The sequence below is a fragment of the Schistocerca americana genome, chromosome 5 (assembly GCF_021461395.2).
Source record: "Schistocerca americana isolate TAMUIC-IGC-003095 chromosome 5, iqSchAmer2.1, whole genome shotgun sequence".
NCBI lineage: Eukaryota > Metazoa > Arthropoda > Insecta > Orthoptera > Acrididae > Schistocerca > Schistocerca americana.
The window spans coordinates 441,738,477-441,759,033 of NC_060123.1; the positions used below are offsets into that span (position 1 = coordinate 441,738,477).

At 39.8% G+C, this 20,557-nt stretch overlaps 1 protein-coding gene across 7 annotated transcripts in view; it reads left to right on the forward strand.

Annotated features, from left to right (window-relative positions):
* Positions 1 to 20,557, forward strand: part of LOC124615403 — a 494,346-nt gene that overhangs the window by 427,479 nt on the left and 46,310 nt on the right. For 3 of the 7 annotated variants that reach the window (XM_047143247.1, XM_047143249.1, XM_047143251.1), the window contains 3 exons: positions 6,002 to 6,247; positions 7,843 to 7,848; positions 15,874 to 15,960. In XM_047143247.1, the coding sequence (XP_046999203.1) occupies positions 6,002 to 6,247; positions 7,843 to 7,848; positions 15,874 to 15,960 (339 nt within the window). The remainder of the gene's footprint in view (positions 1 to 6,001; positions 6,248 to 7,842; positions 7,849 to 15,873; positions 15,961 to 20,557) is intronic. The other 4 variants (XM_047143253.1, XM_047143254.1, XM_047143248.1 and 1 more) reach the window with 3 other exon arrangements.

Sequence of the window (20,557 nt, forward strand, 5' to 3'; positions counted from 1 at the left end):
GAATCTTGGTGACAGTGCATAACCAATCACAAATCTCCATTTACCTGTTGTTCTCTTCAAATACTTCATATTTAAATTTCACTTGAAATGAGTACAACATGTCTCTTTTTCATGGCTTGATGAATGGAACTTCAGCTGTGTCATTTTCACTGCCTGGCTTTCCACAATTTTCCACAGGATTTTTCCATCATGGCTGATATGCAGCTGTCATTTTCTGAGTCACTCACTGTATAGGGATGGATGAGGAAAATGTCTAACTGAAGCAGAGAACAGTTTGACTATTGAAGTGATTCTTTGCCTTACCATTCTCTCTTTTTCAGTTTAGTTACAATATAATAAATATCTGCAGAGTACCATTACTATAACTCAACATCAGTATTACTTATTGATGATTTACAACAAAAATGTCTGATGTTTTGGATGTCTTAAGCCACAGCCATTTTTCAGATTGTTAGAACTAGGAGACGTGTTTTTTGTGCAAAAAATAGTTAGAGACTGTATTAAACATGAAAAGTGTCACTTTCTAATCCCTGAGCATGTATCAGAGCAAAGTAAATGGAGACAAAATGCATAGAATTTTCAAGCATGTAAAACTGGTAGATGACACAGACTGGTAGTAGTAATGGTAAGAGATCCTGTGCAGTGTGTGATGTGGAAGGAGGGAGGTAATGGAAAGAGTTAGTTGTGGGTCCGTTCAGGGGAGGGGATAGTCAGTTATGTAACTTCAGTGGGATCTGCACTTGGCAGTACATCCACAACACTGAAGTTAATTCTCCTTTCTCATACTAATCTTCCTGCACGGTTCTTCCTTGTTTGAAAGTCTGTCTCAACATTTCTGCATTGTCTACTTGTCACTTTTTTGCATCTATATTTTTATTTGAGGGTGAGTCAATAATAAGTTGCAAAATAGGGTAGGGGAATTGGCACCATGAGTACCAACCTGATACGGCATTGGAAGTTTCTCCTGCTGTGTTCCCCCACTACACACAGTTGTGGATCTGTTGGTCAACTGCCACCCACACAGAAGTGTTTATTAAGTTAGAGTGCTTGTTTTTGTAAATTGTGTTGTGTCTGTTAGGTGATTTTTTTTTTTCCTTGTGTGTCCTGGAAACATTTCCATTTTAGGAACATTTTATTATTAGGGAATGAGGAAAAGCCACAAGAGACGCCGGATGTGGTGAGTAGGGAGTCTGAAATCATTGTCATGTTGTTTATGCCTAATATCTGAAGGAAAGAACTCAAGGTGGTCTTCCCTCAACATGTTGAAAAAAGAAACCAACATTATTCCAATTATTATTCCAATAACTTAGGGGAATATAGCTGGGTGACATTGTTGACAAGTGCCAATATTTTGACAGGATCACATCCTGCCATTTTCAAGGCAAGTGGCTGTGTGTGCTGTTGTCAAAATATCGGTGGTTGTCGATGACGTCACCCGGCTGCATTCCCCTAAGTTATTTGAACGTTGTATATGCTGGGAGAAACTTGGGTCTCAGAAACCAACATTGTTGTCTTGTTAATTGTCACTTCTTGTTCATGCCTATGATAACAGTGTTTCATGGCATGTAAAGATTTTTGACAAAAACTTGATGAAGTTAGCACATTGTTCTCTCGTGTCTAGTACTGGTAAACCACCAATCACGTGAAACAGTGTTTATTAAAATGAGCACTCGAAGATCATTGCCGCACAGATAGCAGTTGGACTAATGAATCAAAGCTGAGAGCAGTAAAGATGCACAGGAGGAAGAAATTTCACTATTTTGACAACTTTTGATTCCTCCTCACATTTTTTTAATTTGTATTGTGTTTATAGAAAGGCGTTCTCATTAAACATTACCTACCTCACTCTAATTTCCTAAACTTCATGTGATAGGAGTTCATCAGGTCAGCGTGCTACAAATGAAAACACCATTTCTTAAAAAACAAGTAACATATTTTGCAACATATTTCCCTTTTAGCAATATACGTTATCATTCTGCTAACCCTGCCAAAAAGCTGGAATTGCCCGTCTAATAGATACGTACCTGTCGTGACCATATTCTCCTCATTTGAGAATAATTTTTTTTAAATCCTTGAGACTGTATTTCTTTTGTGAGCACAAACGAATAGCAAAGAACCAGTTCAGGTAAATACAGGGGTGGGTGATGGATTGGTGGTAGAAATTCATAATGCAATTTATGTAGGTTTGTGGCGACAACACTAGATGAATGTACTCTCGTGTTGTTGGGGTGAAACAGCACTTTCTTCAGAATGAGATTTTCACTCTGCAGCAGAGTGTGCGCTGAAATGAAACTTCCTGACAGATTAAAACTATATGCCGGACCGAGACTCCATCTCGGGATCTTTGCCTTCCGCAGGCAAGTGCGCTACCATCAGAGCTACCCGAGCACGATTCGCGACCCATCTTCACAGCTCCAATTCTGCCAGTACCTCGTCTCATACCTTCCAGACGTCACGGAGGCTCTTCTGCGAACCTTGCAAAACTAGCACTCCTGGAAGAAAGGATACTGCGGAGACATGGCTTAGCTACAGCCTGGGAGTGTTTTCAGAATGAGATTTTCACTCCGCATTGGAGTGTGCACTGATGTGGAACTTCTTGACAGATTGAAACTGTGTGCCTTTTGCAGGCAAGTGCTCTACCAAGGTCAAGAGTTCGAGTCTTGGTCCAGCATACAGTTTTAATCTGTCAGGAAGTTTCAGCACATTCTTCTTTATCAAATAGGGCCCTTTTCCTTTCAGTTTCCTATTGAAGTGGTCCAATACCATGGTGTAGTGTTGTTCAGTGACCATTTTCTTCTTTTTTCTAAGAAGTCTGAGGCACTACACCACAGCGACAACTTGAGACAAAAATTTCTTCAGATTACATTTTAAATTGCTCCAAACTTAGCTTTGAAATGAAAAGGTACACCCACTTGTTATCTACTTCTACAGTCTTACCACACACTGAGACTACAATTTTATCATTGCTAACTCATCCTGTACAATATTAATTGCCATTCCCTTCGACATGTCGATGGCCTCTGTCGCTTTGCACACTTTCATTCAGTGATCAGTGAGAATCGCTTCATGAACTTTTCTAGGGATTACCTCAGTAATCTCATCTGCTGGAGTTCTTGGAGAATCCCAGTCAAAAATGGATGTTTGAATTTGTTTGAAATGTTTGAGCCAGTATCATCTAGCTGCTGTTGTAAATGGGGATGAGTGAACCAAACAGCATCCACTTTCACATTTATCATGTCACTTGTTGCCTCATAAAAAAGTGTCACTGAATGGTACTGAAATTTTTCCATGTCAGCAAAAATTAAGTAGCACAATGTATTAAATTACTGTCAGGTCTAAACTAACATATTAGTCCATCTCAGTACTGTTACTTTGCTGTCCAACAGATAATGGTACACAGTGGAAAACAACAGCCGTGTCTTCAAACACAAGTTCTAATTGGACTGATCTTCTCTTGTCTATTAAGAGTAGTTTCAAAGATCATGGATGTGCAAATAATATTCTAGCACCTAATATGTGAAATCCAACACCCAAACCCTATCGACTAAAGATTCGTCGGATAGAAGACTGCTTTCAGTTTTCGATTAATGCTCTGGTTTTAGCAGTTTATTAAGATTCAAACAGCAGCTTTACTTCACCAGTGAAGTGAATGTGCAAAATTTGATGTTATGTAGTGTTGATAGGGAACTTACAGCAGTTGGCTGGAGATAAATTAAACATCACAACATTTAACATATTTACTAAAGAGGGAAGTAGCAGAGCGCATTAACATATCTCCCTATCTCTTAGTCATAAAGGGATATGTGTTTGAGAAAGCTAGATTTTCCTTAGAAGTGTTTGTTTTAGTTTGTAATGGATGTATTGGGTAGAACATTCCTTAACAATAATTAATGACCATTCTTTATGGGAAATACATTCTGATCAGATCTCATGTTTTTTGTTTAGCATCTCGAATTTCTGAAGTGAAGTGGGACTGTAAAACAAGTTCTTAAATGAAGAACACAACATTGTATCAAACACATGAATAAATAAACAATTTTCAATACAAGATACAAATCTCCTGCAGTGCTTGTTAATGAGCTAATTTGGTTTGGCATAGAGTACATGCTTGTGCAAACCTTTTACTTCATTGTCCCATGCTCAGTTGCCCAAGAATGTGATTGAAGTTGACAGCACTATAGATGCTGACTGTTGAATATTTTCTGTATTGTAGTCACCATATCTTCTATTCACCAGCAATCTGTACACAAATTCTCTTGATAAAATTTACCTTAGTGTTTTGTGGATGACTCTTACATACCAAAAATTCATAGTCATTGTACAGGTCTGTTGTTGTTGTTCTGTTGGCGTCGTCATATATTTTTGTCACCTTTGAGAAATTATTCACCGGAATGTGTCTTCTCAAGTGCAGACAAATTGATGGTATTGCATAGGATTTCCTGCTGTAGTAATGGATACTATGTTACTCGGGCTGCAGCCAAATCCTGAAATCACATTGACATGATATTTCAGTGTTCCGACTGGTTGCTACCTTAAGATGTAAAGGTGATCTGCTGAGATACCAGATCCACCACGTTTATAGACACTATATAAACCCCACAGTGCATGCATCAGAAGGAGTCGGTGTTGCCCCTTAGCAAAGTGCACAAGCAGTACTAAAGGAGGTGAATATTCATGGTGTGTGGCAGTTAGGTGCAGCACTGACAGCTTCTGGTGCATGTGCCGCGGTCTTTCTGTGGCCTAGATTACCGCAATGGTTCTGGCCTCCCAGCTGTTCAGCTTCACATTTGAAGTTGTCAGGAACAATGAAATATTATGTTCATTTGATTTCAGTATCTGGCTGCTAAACTGAGGAACATACCTTTCAGAGCAAATAGCAAATATAGGCACCTGATATACAGGGTGATTCTGTGATGTTAAAATCTTTCAGGGATGGTGAAGAAGGGTAAATGTATAAATTTGAGGAAAGGGATCCTAGTCTGGAAATGGCCAAGCCAAAGGCATAGACAAAAATCTATGTAAGTTCCACCTAAGCATCGTGCAGTGCTCAAACTAAGGGCCCCAACTCCTGAACTGTGATGATGACATACAGAACCCCCGCTGAATACTTCTCCGTACCCTCCGATAATTTCTCCTGTTGACGGACTAAAAACAGTGCATGTAACTTGATGTTTAAGAGACCAAAAACCTTTAAGTCTGTGGTAAAGAAATAAAAACACTTGTTCAAAATGCCATCCCCCCAGTGTCAATTCAGGCATGGCAGTGTAGTGCGAAGTTCTGTTGTACCTGTTCTAATATCCCCATTGCCCTTTGAACAATGTCACAAACAGCAAGAATTCTTGCCAGTAGATCCTCTTCAGTATTGACAGGCATCTCGTACACAGGCTTTCCACATGGTCTCACAGGAATAAATAAAGTGGAGTGAGGTCAGATGTCATGAATCTTCAGGTCAGTGTCGGTAGGGATCCATCATTTTAGAACGACGTCTGTTGGTGAGTAATGTGGGAAATGTTCCAGAAACACTGGTACCGGTACATGCATTCCAGTGTCAGAGATATCAGAAAGATTTCACTTTTAACTTTTGACTCTATCGTTTCTGGACCAGGGTCCCTTATCTCAAATTGATACATTTACCCTTCTCCATCATCATTGTAACGTCATCACAGAATCACCCCGTATATGCAAATCATAGTAGCAAAATTTGGTCATGGTTAAGGCATTGCACACACAGTCAGTCGTCCATGCAGCTTGCATGTTATTGCATTCTTGTCAGCATAATAAATATTTCTCGACGGAAGGGAACTGTAATGGTAGGTCCCCTTTTAATTAGTTGACAAAGCTACAGGAATAGTGGTTCACACAACTTGAGAAGCACCCTACTCGTTTGATAGGAAAATTAGAGAGCAGGTTTCCAGACAAAAGCCAGGGCCAAGGCCAAGTACGGCAGTCGGCAGAAAGCTCTCTACTCAAAGTTGTGCTTGATGACACATGTGCTCTGTAGGAGCTGCAACATCACCACCAGCACCGTCACCACACGGCAGGGTGCCGCGGCACGCCGACCCCCCCGCCTGGACCTCCAGAGTCATCGCTGCCCCCTCCACCAGCTACGCCCCCCGATCCTGGCCCTTGCAGCTCCGTCTTCAGGCTGCAGTTCCTGGGCTCCGTCGAGGTGCTCGAGGAAAGTGGGAGGAGACGCCGGCGACGCCTCAAGAAGCACATGGTTGAGGAGGCCGTAACACGTATTAAGGTGTCCATATGACCACTCCATCCCATGTCACACTGTACTGGCAGGAATTCCTAATGATAGCCTTTTTTAAGCTATCAATTTCTGTATTTGAGATCTTCGAAACGCTCCGACTTGCACCTCAGGAAGTTCTGTTGTGAAATACGTGTTGCACAGTTATTGATCCACAATAGTGAATACATGAAGTCCCAACATGTGAGCTTCCATTCACTGAATACGTTTTTGGCCTATGAATCAGTCATTCTAATAACATTTCTGCCACACAAATTTCAAAGCTGTCATTCTTTGTGATATTGAACCTTACAACCTATCCATACATACCATAATATCACTAATCTGTAGAAGGCTTCCAGTAATTCAACAGAAGCAGTGAGATTCACTGCCTCTGATGTTCCAGATGTTTCTTGTCTTGCAACAGTAAACCCCTATTAAATTATTTTTATTCTGAAAATTGTATTCCAAAACTTGAGTTGCTTTCATCAGCTAGTGTATACTCCCATAATTGACATAAGTGGTTTGTGAAATTATATTGAAGATAATTAATTACACAAATTAACACAATGGTACACTTGAAGCTCTATCTTGCTATAATACCTTCTCTAACTAATAATTACATATGGAAATTTGTTAAGATTCTGATAGTTCTGCTTTAATGTATTGCATGAAATTTTAAATAAAAGAATGGAATTTTTAAGAAGACATTATAGTTACCATTGACAAAAAAAATGTTTATTTTCACTATTGCAAAAAAAGGTATTACTTGTCTGTGAAACCCAACCATGAGAAGTTAATCAAAAGGATTAAATGTTCATTTGTCTTTTCTTGTATACTTAAACTAGATTCAAGGAAATAAGTCCTTAACAAAGAACATTCTACTGCTTTTGCTGGAAAATGAACTGTTCCATTGCACTGATTCACTGTAGTGCCTTCAATTTAACAGATTCAGATAAGTTGTCTGAACACTTCCTGTTGCAGCTACTGAGAAAAATGGTGATTGAGAGTTCAGAAAAGAAATCTGTTTCCTAAGCTGTTTATTTACTTATTTTTAATTGCATCAGAAGACTGAAAGGCTGCAGTATAAACACTATTAAAACTGTGCTTCATCTATTTATGTTGTACTGTGGGTGATACTTCTGTTGTATTCACTAGAGACATTGACTAACATAAAATGTTTCCCCAATTTCTTCTGAACATTTAGCTAACATGTGACCCATTAGAAATAAATTTAAATGTTTGCAGTGTTTAGAGAAAGTTCAATCCATAAATATCCTCAATGTAATGTTTTCTGTAGCCTAAATTTCTTGAAGTGTCATTGAATTCAGAGGTAATTTTGAATTCGGGTAGTACAAGATATTGCTCAATAGTCCACTAACAAATCTGCTCATAAAACTGAATCTTAATTGTACTCTAAGGTAACTCATTTTAATCAGTCAAAACCTTTGTACTACTGCTCTTTTGTTCCTCATGACCATTTGCTGTAATTTATTTCCTGTATGGCACCAGCCACAGTGTTGTTTTGTTTGGTAATATGTAAGTGTTGTGCTTTACCCAGACTTATGTTCTTTTTTTCTCTCATTTTGCTGCCTGTGGCCCTGTAGGCATTGGTAAGTTTTAGTGTAATTTTTTTTTCTTATAGAAATCCCATGTAGTAATAAATATAATATTGAATCTATGAATGTTAAATTTAGTCTCGTAAGTTTCTCCGCAATAGAAAGGAAGATCACCAGCTTCTGCCCTGTTGTATGGAATTTTTTTTTTTTCTCTCCCATCCCCACCCCGCTGCTTGTTACGAGACTGTTAGAATATGGAACATAATTCCTGTGGCAATTTTTGCTTAGTTTTTGTATTGTCACTTTGTATTGTCTTTTAAACATACTATTTGCTCCATAGTGCTACCTAATAAACCGCAAAAAATTAGTAATGTATGTTTATTTTGTGTCCTATTAACATAGTCCCACAATATGGACTGTTAGTCATGTAGTACTATAAATTTTTTGAACATACTCTCAAACATTTTACTACTAGGTAAATGCCATTAAAACAGTCTCCAAATATCAAAATAATTAAAATTGCAAAGAACTGAAATGAACTCTCAGGTTTTAATATAATGATGTGTGGTAAGTATAAGTAGCATGTGAAAATTAGCAGCATGGTAATTATGTGATGATAGCTGGTTACTTATTTTCGATGCATTGTACTGTCGGTGTATAACATTTGTTTAAAAGTTTTAAAGTAACTGTCATTTCGAACACTAATCCATTTCTGTTTTATCTTAAGGTGGACACACTGTGAGTAAGTTATTTGTTTAGGCACTGGTTAATGACAGTACAATCTTGCAACAAAGTTTTAAATCTTTTAAGGAGCTGTAGGCAAATCCAGCATCACACAACTACAGTATTTTTTGATAGTACTCCTGTTACACTTATTATGATTAATAAATGTGGGTGCAAACTTCTGAATTTATGCATTATTTTTAGAAAGCTGCAACCAAGTTCAATAGTGGCCTCGGGCTGTATAATTAACAAATGATGTTTTCATAGTTATTTTTTAAAATGTGATGACTTACATTTGTATTCACTTAAGTATGTGTATTACAACATTAATGTTAATAATAATGCTCAGGACTTTAATGTACTTTAATATTGTATAATTCTCATGAATAGTTATATGCTTTATCCTCATTTACATCTTCCTCAATGTATACACTGGAAGACAAGCCATAGAAAACAGCAGAAATAGGATGTAGAGGGCAGCTTGTGAACCCCACAACAAATCTGCATTAACATGGTTTGTTTGTAAGGGCAATTCAGCAGCGACTGTGGATACGTATGGATATGTCTGCTTCATAGGATTGGTGACTCCTCAATTTCTCCTTGTTACTGCCAATACTGGAAATTGCTGAGAAGAAAGTGAGGAGGAGAAAAAACATTTTCAATTTCTCCCTGTTACTGCCAATACTGGACATTGCTGAGAAGAAAATGAGGAGGAGAAACCTTTGTTGTTTTGAGTTCCACTCCCCAGTGAAACTTCAGTTTAGTTCAGACCTTATTGAAAAGTTAAAACTCAAATCATAAGAAAAACTTGTAGGTGGCACAAAAAAAAGTGACGTACGCTTCATCCACCAGGACAGTTGGGGGCAGTATTTTATGGAATCCATAAATATATCTTCAGCATAAATTGGGTGTAGGGCGAAAAAGCCATGACTAAGAAGGTATAAAAGTTATAAAACAAAACAGTCCTCTTTCCTAGGAAATCGCGCAGTCTCCTGAAAATGCTTAGCAATGAAAAAGCAGAGGGTTGTGAAGTATGAATTGTTGAATGTCCACTTTTCATCAAATATGGCCCCTTCCAACTTTCAGATATGCCCACAGTTAAAGAAACTTACGGCAGAAGAAACTTACTGCAGAAAGTTTTAAGATGTGAAGGCGGTCTTTCTCCAGAGGTGGAATGAACCTTGGGGTAAATGTTAAACGAAGTCCATTTTTGACCTGGAGAACTATCTTCATGAAGCCAAAAAATTTTGTGTGCACCCACATAACAGTAAGAACGTAGTAATGATTTCAAATATTTAGGTCGCATATAATGCAAATAATACTTATAGGTACTGATGCTCATACTGTCATAGGCGGTCACAATAGTCAACTTCAGAGCATTTTGCAGCTGTAAGCACTTGGTTTAAAAGGGAGTTAACTTTGTTGACCTTAAGACTCGATCACAAGTTCTGTTGTATTCAAATTAATTTCTTCAGATATTTGAAAAGTTGTACAGTATTGTGCACCGATAAGCACTTAGTTTAAAGGTAGTCCTCCCTTGGCCATTCATTCTGGCAGATGTTATTTATCTACTCCTTCTGCGTTACTTGATCTTACGTCCTCCAAAGCACTCTCAATTTCTGGTTCTAGTACTGGATCCCCATCTCTTTTGAATCGACTCCGGTTTCTATTTCTACATCAGACAAATCTTCTGCCTCATAGAGGCCTTCAATATACCCTTTCCATGTATCTACCCTTGTCTTCTGCATTTAACAGGGGAATTCCCATTGCACTCTTAATGTTACCACCCTTACTTTTAATTTCACCGAAGATTATTTTGACTTTCCTGTATGCTGAGTCAGTCTTTCTGACAATGATTTCTTCTTTGATTTCTTCACATTTTTCATGCAGCCATTTTGTTGTAGCAGCCTGTTCTTCCTATTTATTTCAATCATTCGTGACTTGTGTTTCTTTATTCCTGAATTTCCTCAAACATTTTTGTACTTCCTTCTTTCATCAATCAACTGAAGTATATCTTCTGTTACCCATGGTTTTTTTCGCAGTTACCTTCTTCGTACATACACTCCTGGAAATTGAAATAAGAACACCGTGAATTCATTGTCCCAGGAAGGGGAAACTTTATTGACACATTCCTGGGGTCAGATACATCACATGATCACACTGACAGAACCACAGGCACATAGACACAGGCAACAGAGCATGTACAATGTCGGCACTAGTACAGTGTATATCCACCTTTCGCAGCAATGCAGGCTGCTATTCTCCCATGGAGGCGATCGTAGAGATGCTGGATGTAGTCCTGTGGAACGGCTTGCCATGCCATTTCCACCTGGCGCCTCAGTTGGACCAGCGTTCGTGCTGGACGTGCAGACCGCGTGAGACGACGCTTCATCCAGTCCCAAACATGCTCAATGGGGGACAGATCCGGGGATCTTGCTGGCCAGGGTAGTTGACTTACACCTTCTAGAGCACGTTGGGTGGCACGGGATACATGCGGACGTGCATTGTCCTGTTGGAACAGCAAGTTCCCTTGCCGGTCTAGGAATGGTAGAACGATGGGTTCGATGACGGTTTGGATGTACCGTGCACTATTCAGTGTCCCCTCGACGATCACCAGTGGTGTACGGCCAGTGTAGGAGATCGCTCCCCACACCATGATGCCGGGTGTTGGCCCTGTGTGCCTCGGTCGTATGCAGTCCTGATTGTGGCGCTCACCTGCACGGCGCCAAACATGCATACGACCATCACTGGCACCAAGGCAGAAGCGGCTCTCATCGCTGAAGACGACACGTCTCCATTCGTCCCTCCATTCACGCCTGTCGCGACACCACTGGAGGCGGGCTGCACGTTGTTGGGGCGTGAGCGGAAGACGGCCTAACGGTGTGCGGGACCGTAGCCCAGCTTCATGGAGACGGTTGCGAATGGTCCTCGCCAATACCCCAGGAGCAACAGTGTCCCTAATTTGCTGGGAAGTGGCGGTGCGGTCCCCTACGGCACTGCGTAGGATCCTACGGTCTTGGCGTGCATCCGTGCGTCTCTGCGGTCCGGTCCCAGGTCGACGGGCACGTGCACCTTCCGCCGACAACATCGATGTACTGTGGAGACCTCACGCCCCACGTGTTGAGCAATTCGGCGGTACGTCCACCCGGCCTCCCGCATGCCCACTATACGCCCTCGCTCAAAGTCCGTCAACTGCACATACGGTTCACGTCCACACTGTCGCGGCATGCTACCAGTGTTAAAGATTGCGATGGAGCTCCGTATGCCACGGCTAACTGGCTGACACTGACGGCGGCGGTGCACAAATGCTGCGCAGCTAGCGCCATTCGACGGCCAACACCGCGGTTCCTGGTGTGTCCGCTGTGCCGTGCGTGTGATCATTGCTTGTACAGCCCTCTCGCAGTGTCCGGAGCAAGTATGGTGGGTCTGACACACCGGTGTCAGTGTGTTCTTTTTTCCATTTCCAGGAGTGTATGTTTTCTTTCCAACATCTGTGATTGCCTTTTTTAAAGGTGTCCATTTCTCTTCAACTGCACTGCCTGCTGAGCTATTGCTGTATCTATAGCTTTAGAGAACTTAAAGCATATCTCATCATTCCTTAGTACTTCAATATCTCACTTCTTCCTGAATAATCTCTTAAATTTTAGCCTACTCCTCTCCACTACTACATTGTGATCTGTATCTGTATCTGCTCCTGGATACGCCTTACAATCCTGTATCCGATTTCGGAATCTCTGCCCAATCATGATGTAATCTAACTGAAATCTTCCCATATCTTCCAGCACTTTCCAAGTATTCCTTCTCCTCTTGTGAAATTTGAACAGAGTATTCACTGTTACAGCTGAAATTTATTGCAGAACTCAGTCTTTCTCCCCTCTCATTTCTTTTTCCAAGCCCAAATTCTCCTGTAAATCTTTCTTTTACATATTCCCCTAAAACTGCATTCCAGTCCCCCATGATTATTAGATTTTCATCTCCCTTTGCATACTGTATTAATCTTTCAATATCCTCTTATAATTTCTCTCTCTCTTCATCTTCAGCTCACAACATCAGCATTTATACCTGAACTATCATTGTCAATTTTGGTTTGCTGTTGATTCTGATGAGAAGAACCCTACCACTGAACTGTTCACAGTAACTCTTTCTCTGCCCCAAGTTCCTAGTAATAACGAATCCTATTCTCGTTACACCATTTTCTGCTGCTGTTGATATTACCCTATACTCATAGGACCAGAAATCCTTGTCTCCTTTCAGTTTCACTTCACTGACACCTACTATTTCGAGACTGAGCCTTTGTAGTATCCTTTTCAAATTTTAGAACTTCCCTACCATGCTCAAGCTTCCAACACCCTGACCTGTAGATCATTATCCTTTTGTTGGTCATTCAATCTTTTTCCCATTGTCACCTCCCCTTTGGCAGTCCCCTCCTGGAGATTCAAATGGGGGTCTATTCCAGAATCTTTTTACCAGTGGAGAGATTGTCATGACTGTTTGGCAGTTACAGGCCACATGGCCTGTGGATACATGTTAGATGTCCTTAATGCATTGGTTCCCATTGACTTCTGCATCCTTATGCTGTTGATCATTGCTGATTCTTCTGCCTTTAGGGGCAATTCCCAACCCAAGGACAAGAGTGTTCTCTGAACCTCTGTCTACTCCTTCACCATCTTTGACAAGGCCATCGGCACATAAAAAATTAATTTCTTTCTAACACACAGATTGTACCAAAAGATAGATGAACATAACACCTTTTGGTCATTATATATATTATGCTATCAGACCAAGACACTGCTGTATTAGATTGTGTTGTTTATTAAAATATGCCTATTTCGGCCTGCTTGTCATCTTCATGTTATCTCCAGAAAGTATATAATTTGGTACAATATTTCAAATTTTGAAGTAGATAATTTAGCATATTGTAGAATTATTGTTTGCTGCATACAACAGGTGGTCTTGAAATGTATATGAAATCGACGACTGAGAGAGAGTTGCTGTCACATTACTGTATAAGTAGTAATAATCATATAGCATTGCTGGCTCACTTATCAGTAGAGCTGTCAAGTAACATCATTATGAAATGAGGGTGGTTTGAAAAGTTCTCGGAATCACCCCGAGAGGTCAGTGCTAGCGCAACGAGTTGTTCACATGATATTCATTGAACTGTTGCCTGTAAACATGTGCCGCGTCAGTGTTCTTGGAAGAGAGCTATGGTGGTGGCGTGGCTCTGTTGTTGTTCCCATGTAGTGATTCGTGAAGATGCAAAAATAGAGATTCGAGTAGTGATTATTAAGTACTTCGTAAAGAAAAGTATGAAAGCACAGGACATTCATGCCGATTTGCAGAATACACAGGGGGACCCTGCTCCTTCATATTCAGCTGTTGCCAAGAGGACAAATGAATTTAAATTTGGTTGGGAGAGCTTAGATGATGATCTGTGCAGTGGTCTGTGAAGATGTATCACTACTCCAGAAATTATAGCAGAAGTGCACAAAATGGTCATGGAGGATCGCCAATTGAAAGTGCGTGAAATTGCTCACATTTGCCAGATGTCATCTGAAAGGGTATATCACATTTTAACTGAATAAATAGAAATGAAAAAATTATCTGCAAGATGGGTGCCGCGACTCTTTATGTGATGTGATGCGCACGTGTGCCGTCACCATGGTAAAATTACACGAACTAAGGTATGAATTGTTGCTACACCCACCTTATTCACCTGATGTGGCTCCGTCAGACTTCCAGCTCTTCCTGAAACTGAAAGTTTTTCTTGGTGGGTGAAGATTTACTTCAAACAAAGAATTGATAGCTGGAGTTGACAACTATTTTGCAGGCCTGGAGGAAACTTGTTTTTGAGATGGGATCAAGGCACAGGAACATCATTGGACCAAGTGCATTAAACTACAAGGAGATTACTTTGAAAAATAAAAAAAAGTACTTTTTTTTTTTTCTCTATTCTGTTCTGAGAACTCTTCAAACCACCCTCGTAAACTTTCGTAATTTGACAACTTCACAAATAACTGCTCCAGCAAAAGTTTACAGCTACTATAGCCTCACTAGCATCAAAGGAACAAACTTAGTAGTGTGAGAATACCTGAGATGTCGATGTCGTATGGATTTCAAGAGCACCCTATGTACATAGGAAACAATAATTCTATAATACATTAAATAATTTACTTCAGTGATTGAAATGTTGTACCAAACTATATACTTTCCACAGATAACACGAAGATGGATGAGACACCAAAATAGGCCTTTTGTAATAAACAATACAGTAGAACACAGCAGTATCTTGATCTCGTAGCACAATACATAATGTCCTTATATGACCTAAGCAATGCAATGGGCCAGATGAGTACAAGAAAGTTTGACCACTTGTGTTGAATTTGTAAATTGGAACAAAGTTACCGAGAAAGGTGGTGCAATGGTTAGCACACTGGACTCCCGTGCGGAAGGCCGATGGTTCAAATACCCATCTGGCTATTATGATTTTGGTTTTCCATGATTTTCCTAAACCACTTAAGGCAAATGTCAGGACGGCTCCCTTGAAAGGCCACAGCCAATTTCCTTCCCCATATTTCTGCAATCAGAGTTTGTGCTCCATCTCTGATGATCTTCCTACCTTTCTTTGAACAAAGTTGTCACATTTTCACCTTAAAGTATGAAAAGCTGTAAAATTTGGGAATAGCAATAAGATGTCCATAAAAGATTCATATTTCAATTAATTTAGATTAATTATGGATTATTCAGTAGAAATATGACACAACCAGCTTTGATAATTTCTCATATTCAAAAAATTTCTGAAACACCCAAAATACAGGAGCTGACAATGGTCCGAATTTTGTAGAATAAGCTAAAACTCAATTTCATGAAATTATAGTTAGTTGATAGGTCTGGTGTCAGTATATCAGATTAGGATTAGTTACCCACTTCACATTACAACAACAATGGAAATTCCTAGAGAGAATAACACATAAAATACACAAAAGGCAACCACTTAGTATTTACACTAGCGTTCGAGCTCTTGTTCTTTTTCTAGCAAAAATACCTGCATTCTCTGTCGCACACCCAGACACTCACATCCATGGTTATGGATGAGAATGTTTGGTTGTCTTGTGTGGTTGTGTGTAAGAATGTGAATGTGTGTGTGTCCTTTTACTAGAGAAAGATGAAGAGCTCAAAAGCTAGTTGAATACTGTATTGTGTTGAGTGTTTCTATTCGCCGTACATTGGCCCACATTGTATTAACCAACACAAGCTAGAATGTTTTAGTTCTTTTATGCCTATAGTTTTTAGTTTTATTATGAGTGCTGTCACTTCTGATTGTGTTGGTATAAAGTGGCATGTGTGTTTTAATAGGCTCCTGAGGGGGAGACTCAGCCCAGCACTGAAGTGGACTTGTTCATCTCAACTGAGAAGATAATGGTGCTAAACACTGATCTCAAGGTACAATACATTATTTTATATAACAGTACCTTACAACTAAATGACATTGAAATCCAGGGACAAGACTTTTGCAAATTCCCATACTATGTAGCAGAAGCTGTTTATCACACATTTCGCTTGTGTGTGTGTGTGTGTGTGTGTGTGTGTGTGTGTGTGTGTGTGTGTGTGTGTGTGTGTGTGTGGTGAAAGGGGGTGGGGGCAGTACATGTTTACTAATGCTCTGAAGATCTACTTACATTCTCAGTTGTGTTTGCTGTCTGAGTTATCGGCCGTCTTGGCAAACGACTTGAAAGCTGCCGACCATGTTTTACTTTTCCTCCATTTCTCTATGGCGCATTTTATGGACCTTTCTCAGAGTTCCTGTTTTTAGCTGTCTTTCTGTCTGTCAATTGAGTTTAATGCGTAGTCCTTTTTAACTCCTCTCTCTCTCTCTCTCTCTCTCTCTCTCTCTCTCTCTCTATGTTCTACAGTTCTCACATGAGTGCGTATGATGTGTATGACCATAGATGCTTTTGCACCCTGAAAACAAAAACAAAACAATTGTTTCCTAAGTGTCTGAATGTTGCTAAGTTCCTCTTGTTTTTTTGCATGTAGTGGAGTGTTTGGAAATACACATACAGATACATTTTAAACTGTGTAATTTGGCTGCTTACAGTATTTAATATTTGTCATCATTTTTAGTGTGTGGAGTTTTCGTCCATGAATAACAGTGGAAATTGGTGTGTAAAGGTTGTTGTGTTGTTGTTGTGGTCTTCAGTCCAGAGACTGGTTTGATGCAGCTCTCCATGCTACTCTATCCTGTGCAAGCTTTTTCATCTCATGTGTAAAGGTAGATCACTTAAATATAAATAAAGATGATTGTGCTTGAATTTGAACAAAAGATGTGTTTTTGTCACAAGAAATTATTTCTCATTTCCCTTCGTTATATAAACACCCCTTGCGTTGTGTCCATTTGCTAAATCTATATTAAAGTTCTGTGAAACAGTACACCAGATTCCATATCTTTTCAATCCACAGTTGGAAGTTATCCACACTGTGAAATTCATCAAAATATTTTTGAATAATAATTTACCCTTTGAGCAAATCTTACACTATCCAGCAAAATGATGGTCATATGTAATTTTCTAAGATATTAAAACTGTGCACCATACCAGAACATAAATTACTGGTCCCTGTGTTTTGCAGATGAGGGTCATGCAGTATTATGGAGGCACACCTCACTGTTTTCAATTTGCTGGTATCTTTGCTCCTACTTTCCAAACTTGACAGAAGCTCCTTGTTTTCTCATACAATTTTTATCTGTCAAAAAGATTCAGTTTACCCGTTTCCTTCTAAATGCCTAGAAAGCATCCTGCTTCCTTCTAAGTGCCTAGACAGTGTCCTGCTTCAATTGACCGGTTAATTCCTCTAGTTAAAAGGTACTATAGTGTGTTAGAAACTCGTTTTGTTATTGTAGGCTGGCCGCTGTGGCCGAGCGGTTCTAGGCGCTTTAGTCCGGAACTGTGTGCGCTGCTGCTACGGTCACAGGTTCGAATCCTGCCTCAGGCATGGATGTATGTGATGTTCTTAGGTTAGTTAGGTTTATGTAGTTCTAAGTCTAGGGGACTGATGACCTCAGATGTTAAGTCCTATAGTGCTTAGAGCCAGTTTTGTTATTGTAATGGGTAATGCAGTACATGCTTGTGTTAAAGAATTTTAAGATTTTTCTAATATTTCTACATCTGGCACCATAGTTTTATTCAGGCTAAGAAAAGAACTAATTATTCTAACTAGGAACACAAGTAAACACACAGCCATGAAAGAGAGAAAATTCGTTTGGTCACAGAATGACATAATCAGAAATACAATGAAAGTAGTTTACATGTCTTGAACACATTTAACAGTTGAGGGCCTGGAAGCCCATGCAGGCTTGTCTAAAGATGCAATCCATGTCTAGATCGCTATTGTAGTGCTGTGAGCACATGGCAAACCTGATGATGGTAGTCAGTAACTGAGCTGCCTCTGGCAGCTACCTCGAGATTCATCGTTCGAATGTTGGTACACACTGCACTTGCCATAATGGCCCAATATTCATGCGCTTTGGGTGGTAGGTAGTAACCAGCAAATTACTACACTAATACTTCTGGAAGCCATGATCGTTTGTGTACTCTTGTATGTGTGTGCCGGTAGTGCTAAAAAATTCCGTATCCAGAGAAGATAAGTACTGGTCAACAATTCTGGCTCATAATTTTATAGTCTTTTAAAGTGAATTTTGCTTATGATAAACAGCTTAGATTTCTGGCTGCACAGCAACATACACAGTATAATAGTTAGTAAAATTAGGACTTTACTTATGTTTGTTCATTATGTGGATGTCTGTTTATAGTTCCACAATATTTCTGTATGTATGTTACTAACTGCAGTAATCAACTTCAGTTCGCTTTAATTGTTTCGAAACTTATATATTAAAGTGATAATAATTAATTTCTTTAAACTTTGACAGCACTTACTCTTCACTGAACGATCTTTTAATGTATGTTTTCAAATGCTTCACTATTTTCGTATTTAATAACAAACATAATGTTTGTGTTAAATGAGTCATACTGACGTTTCAGCAGCTGCAACTAATTGTCATAATTACTTGTTTATTTCATATCGTGATAAAGTATTGTGTTGATTAATATAAGATTGTTACTAAATGTTTTAATGACATAAAACTGTAGAAATGCATTAAATATTTGATAATCCAACCTATATTGCATTCGTCTGTATTATGCAGCAGTATTGATCTTACTGTAATGCCAAATAATTTTCATTTCTACAAAAAAATTCGTTTTAGACTTAATACCTATTCCTGACCTGAAAGAGCTATTTGTGGCAATTCTTCACACACTTGTGCAATTCTTCACACACTTATACTGATGTCAGTATGACCATCACAGGACACAATATGAAGGTTGACCTAGTAGATAGTGTCGGAAGTTCCATGCGGCTTTTCGCGGATGATGCTGTAGTGTGCAGAGAAGTTGCAGCATTAGAAAATTGTAGCGAAATGCAGGAAGATCTGCAGCGGATAGGCACTTGGTGCCGGGAGTGGCAACTGACCCTTAACAAAGACAAATGAAATGTATTGCGAATACATAGAAAGAAGGATCCTTTATTGTATGATTATATGGTAGCGGAACGAACACTGGTAGCAGTTACTTCTGTAAAATATCTGGGAGTATGCGTGCGGAACAATTTGAAGTGGAATGATCATATAAAATTAATTGTTGGTAAGGCGGGTACATCTACATCTACATCTACATTTATACTCCGCAAGCCACCCAACGGTGTGTGGCGGAGGGCACTTTACGTGCCACTGTCATTACCTCCCTTTCCTGTTCCAGTCGCGTATGGTTCGCGGGAAGAACGACTGTCTGAAAGCCTCCGTGCGCGCTCTAATCTCTCTAATTTTACATTCGTGATCTCCTCGGGAGGTATAAGTAGGGGGAAGCAATATATTCGATACCTCATCCAGAAACGCACCCTCTCGAAACCTGGCGAGCAAGCTACACCGCGATGCAGAGCGCCTCTCTTGCAGAGTCTGCCACTTGAGTTTATTAAACATCTCCGTAACGCTATCACGGTTACCAAATAACCCTGTGACGAAACGCGCCGCTCTTCTTTGGATCTTCTCTATCTCCTCCGTCAGACCGATCTGGTACGGATCCCACACTGATGAGCAATACTCAAGTATAGGTCGAACGAGTGTTTTGTAAGCCACCTCCTTTGTTGATGGACTACATTTTCTAAGCACTCTTCCGCTATCATATAGTCATACAATAAAGGATCCTTCTTTCTATGTATTCGCAATACATTACATTTGTCTATGTTAAGGGTCAGTTGCCACTCCCTGCACCAAGTGCCTATCCGCTGCAGATCTTCCTGCATTTCGCTACAATTTTCTAATGCTGAAACTTCTCTGTATACTACAGCATCATCCGCGAAAAGCCGCATGGAACTTCCGACACTATCTACTAGGTCATTTATATATATTGTGAAAAGCAATGGTCCCATAACACTCCCCTGTGGCACGCCAGAGGTTACTTTAACGTCTGTAGACGTCTCTCCATTGATAACAACATGCTGTGTTCTGTTTGCTAAAAACTCTTCAATCCAGCCACACAGCTGGTCTGATATTCCGTAGGCTCTTACTTTATCAGGCGACAGTGCGGAACTGTATCGAATACCTTCCGGAAGTCAAGAAAAATAGCATCTACCTGGGAGCCTGTATCTAATATTTTCTGGGTCTCATGAACAAATAAAGCAAGTTGGGTCTCACACGATCGCTGTTTCCGGAATCCATGTTGATTCCTACATAGTAGATTCTGGGTTTCCAAAAACGACATGATACTCGAGCAAAAAACATGTTCTAAAATTCTACAACAGATCGACGTCAGAGATATAGGTCTATAGTTCTGCGCATCTGCTCGACGACCCTTCTTGAAGACTGGGACTATCTGTGCTCTTTTCCAATCATTTGGAACCCTCCGTTCCTCTAGAGACTTGCGGTACACGGCTGTTAGAAGGGGGGCAAGTTCTTTCGCGTACTCTGTGTAGAATCGAATTGGTATCC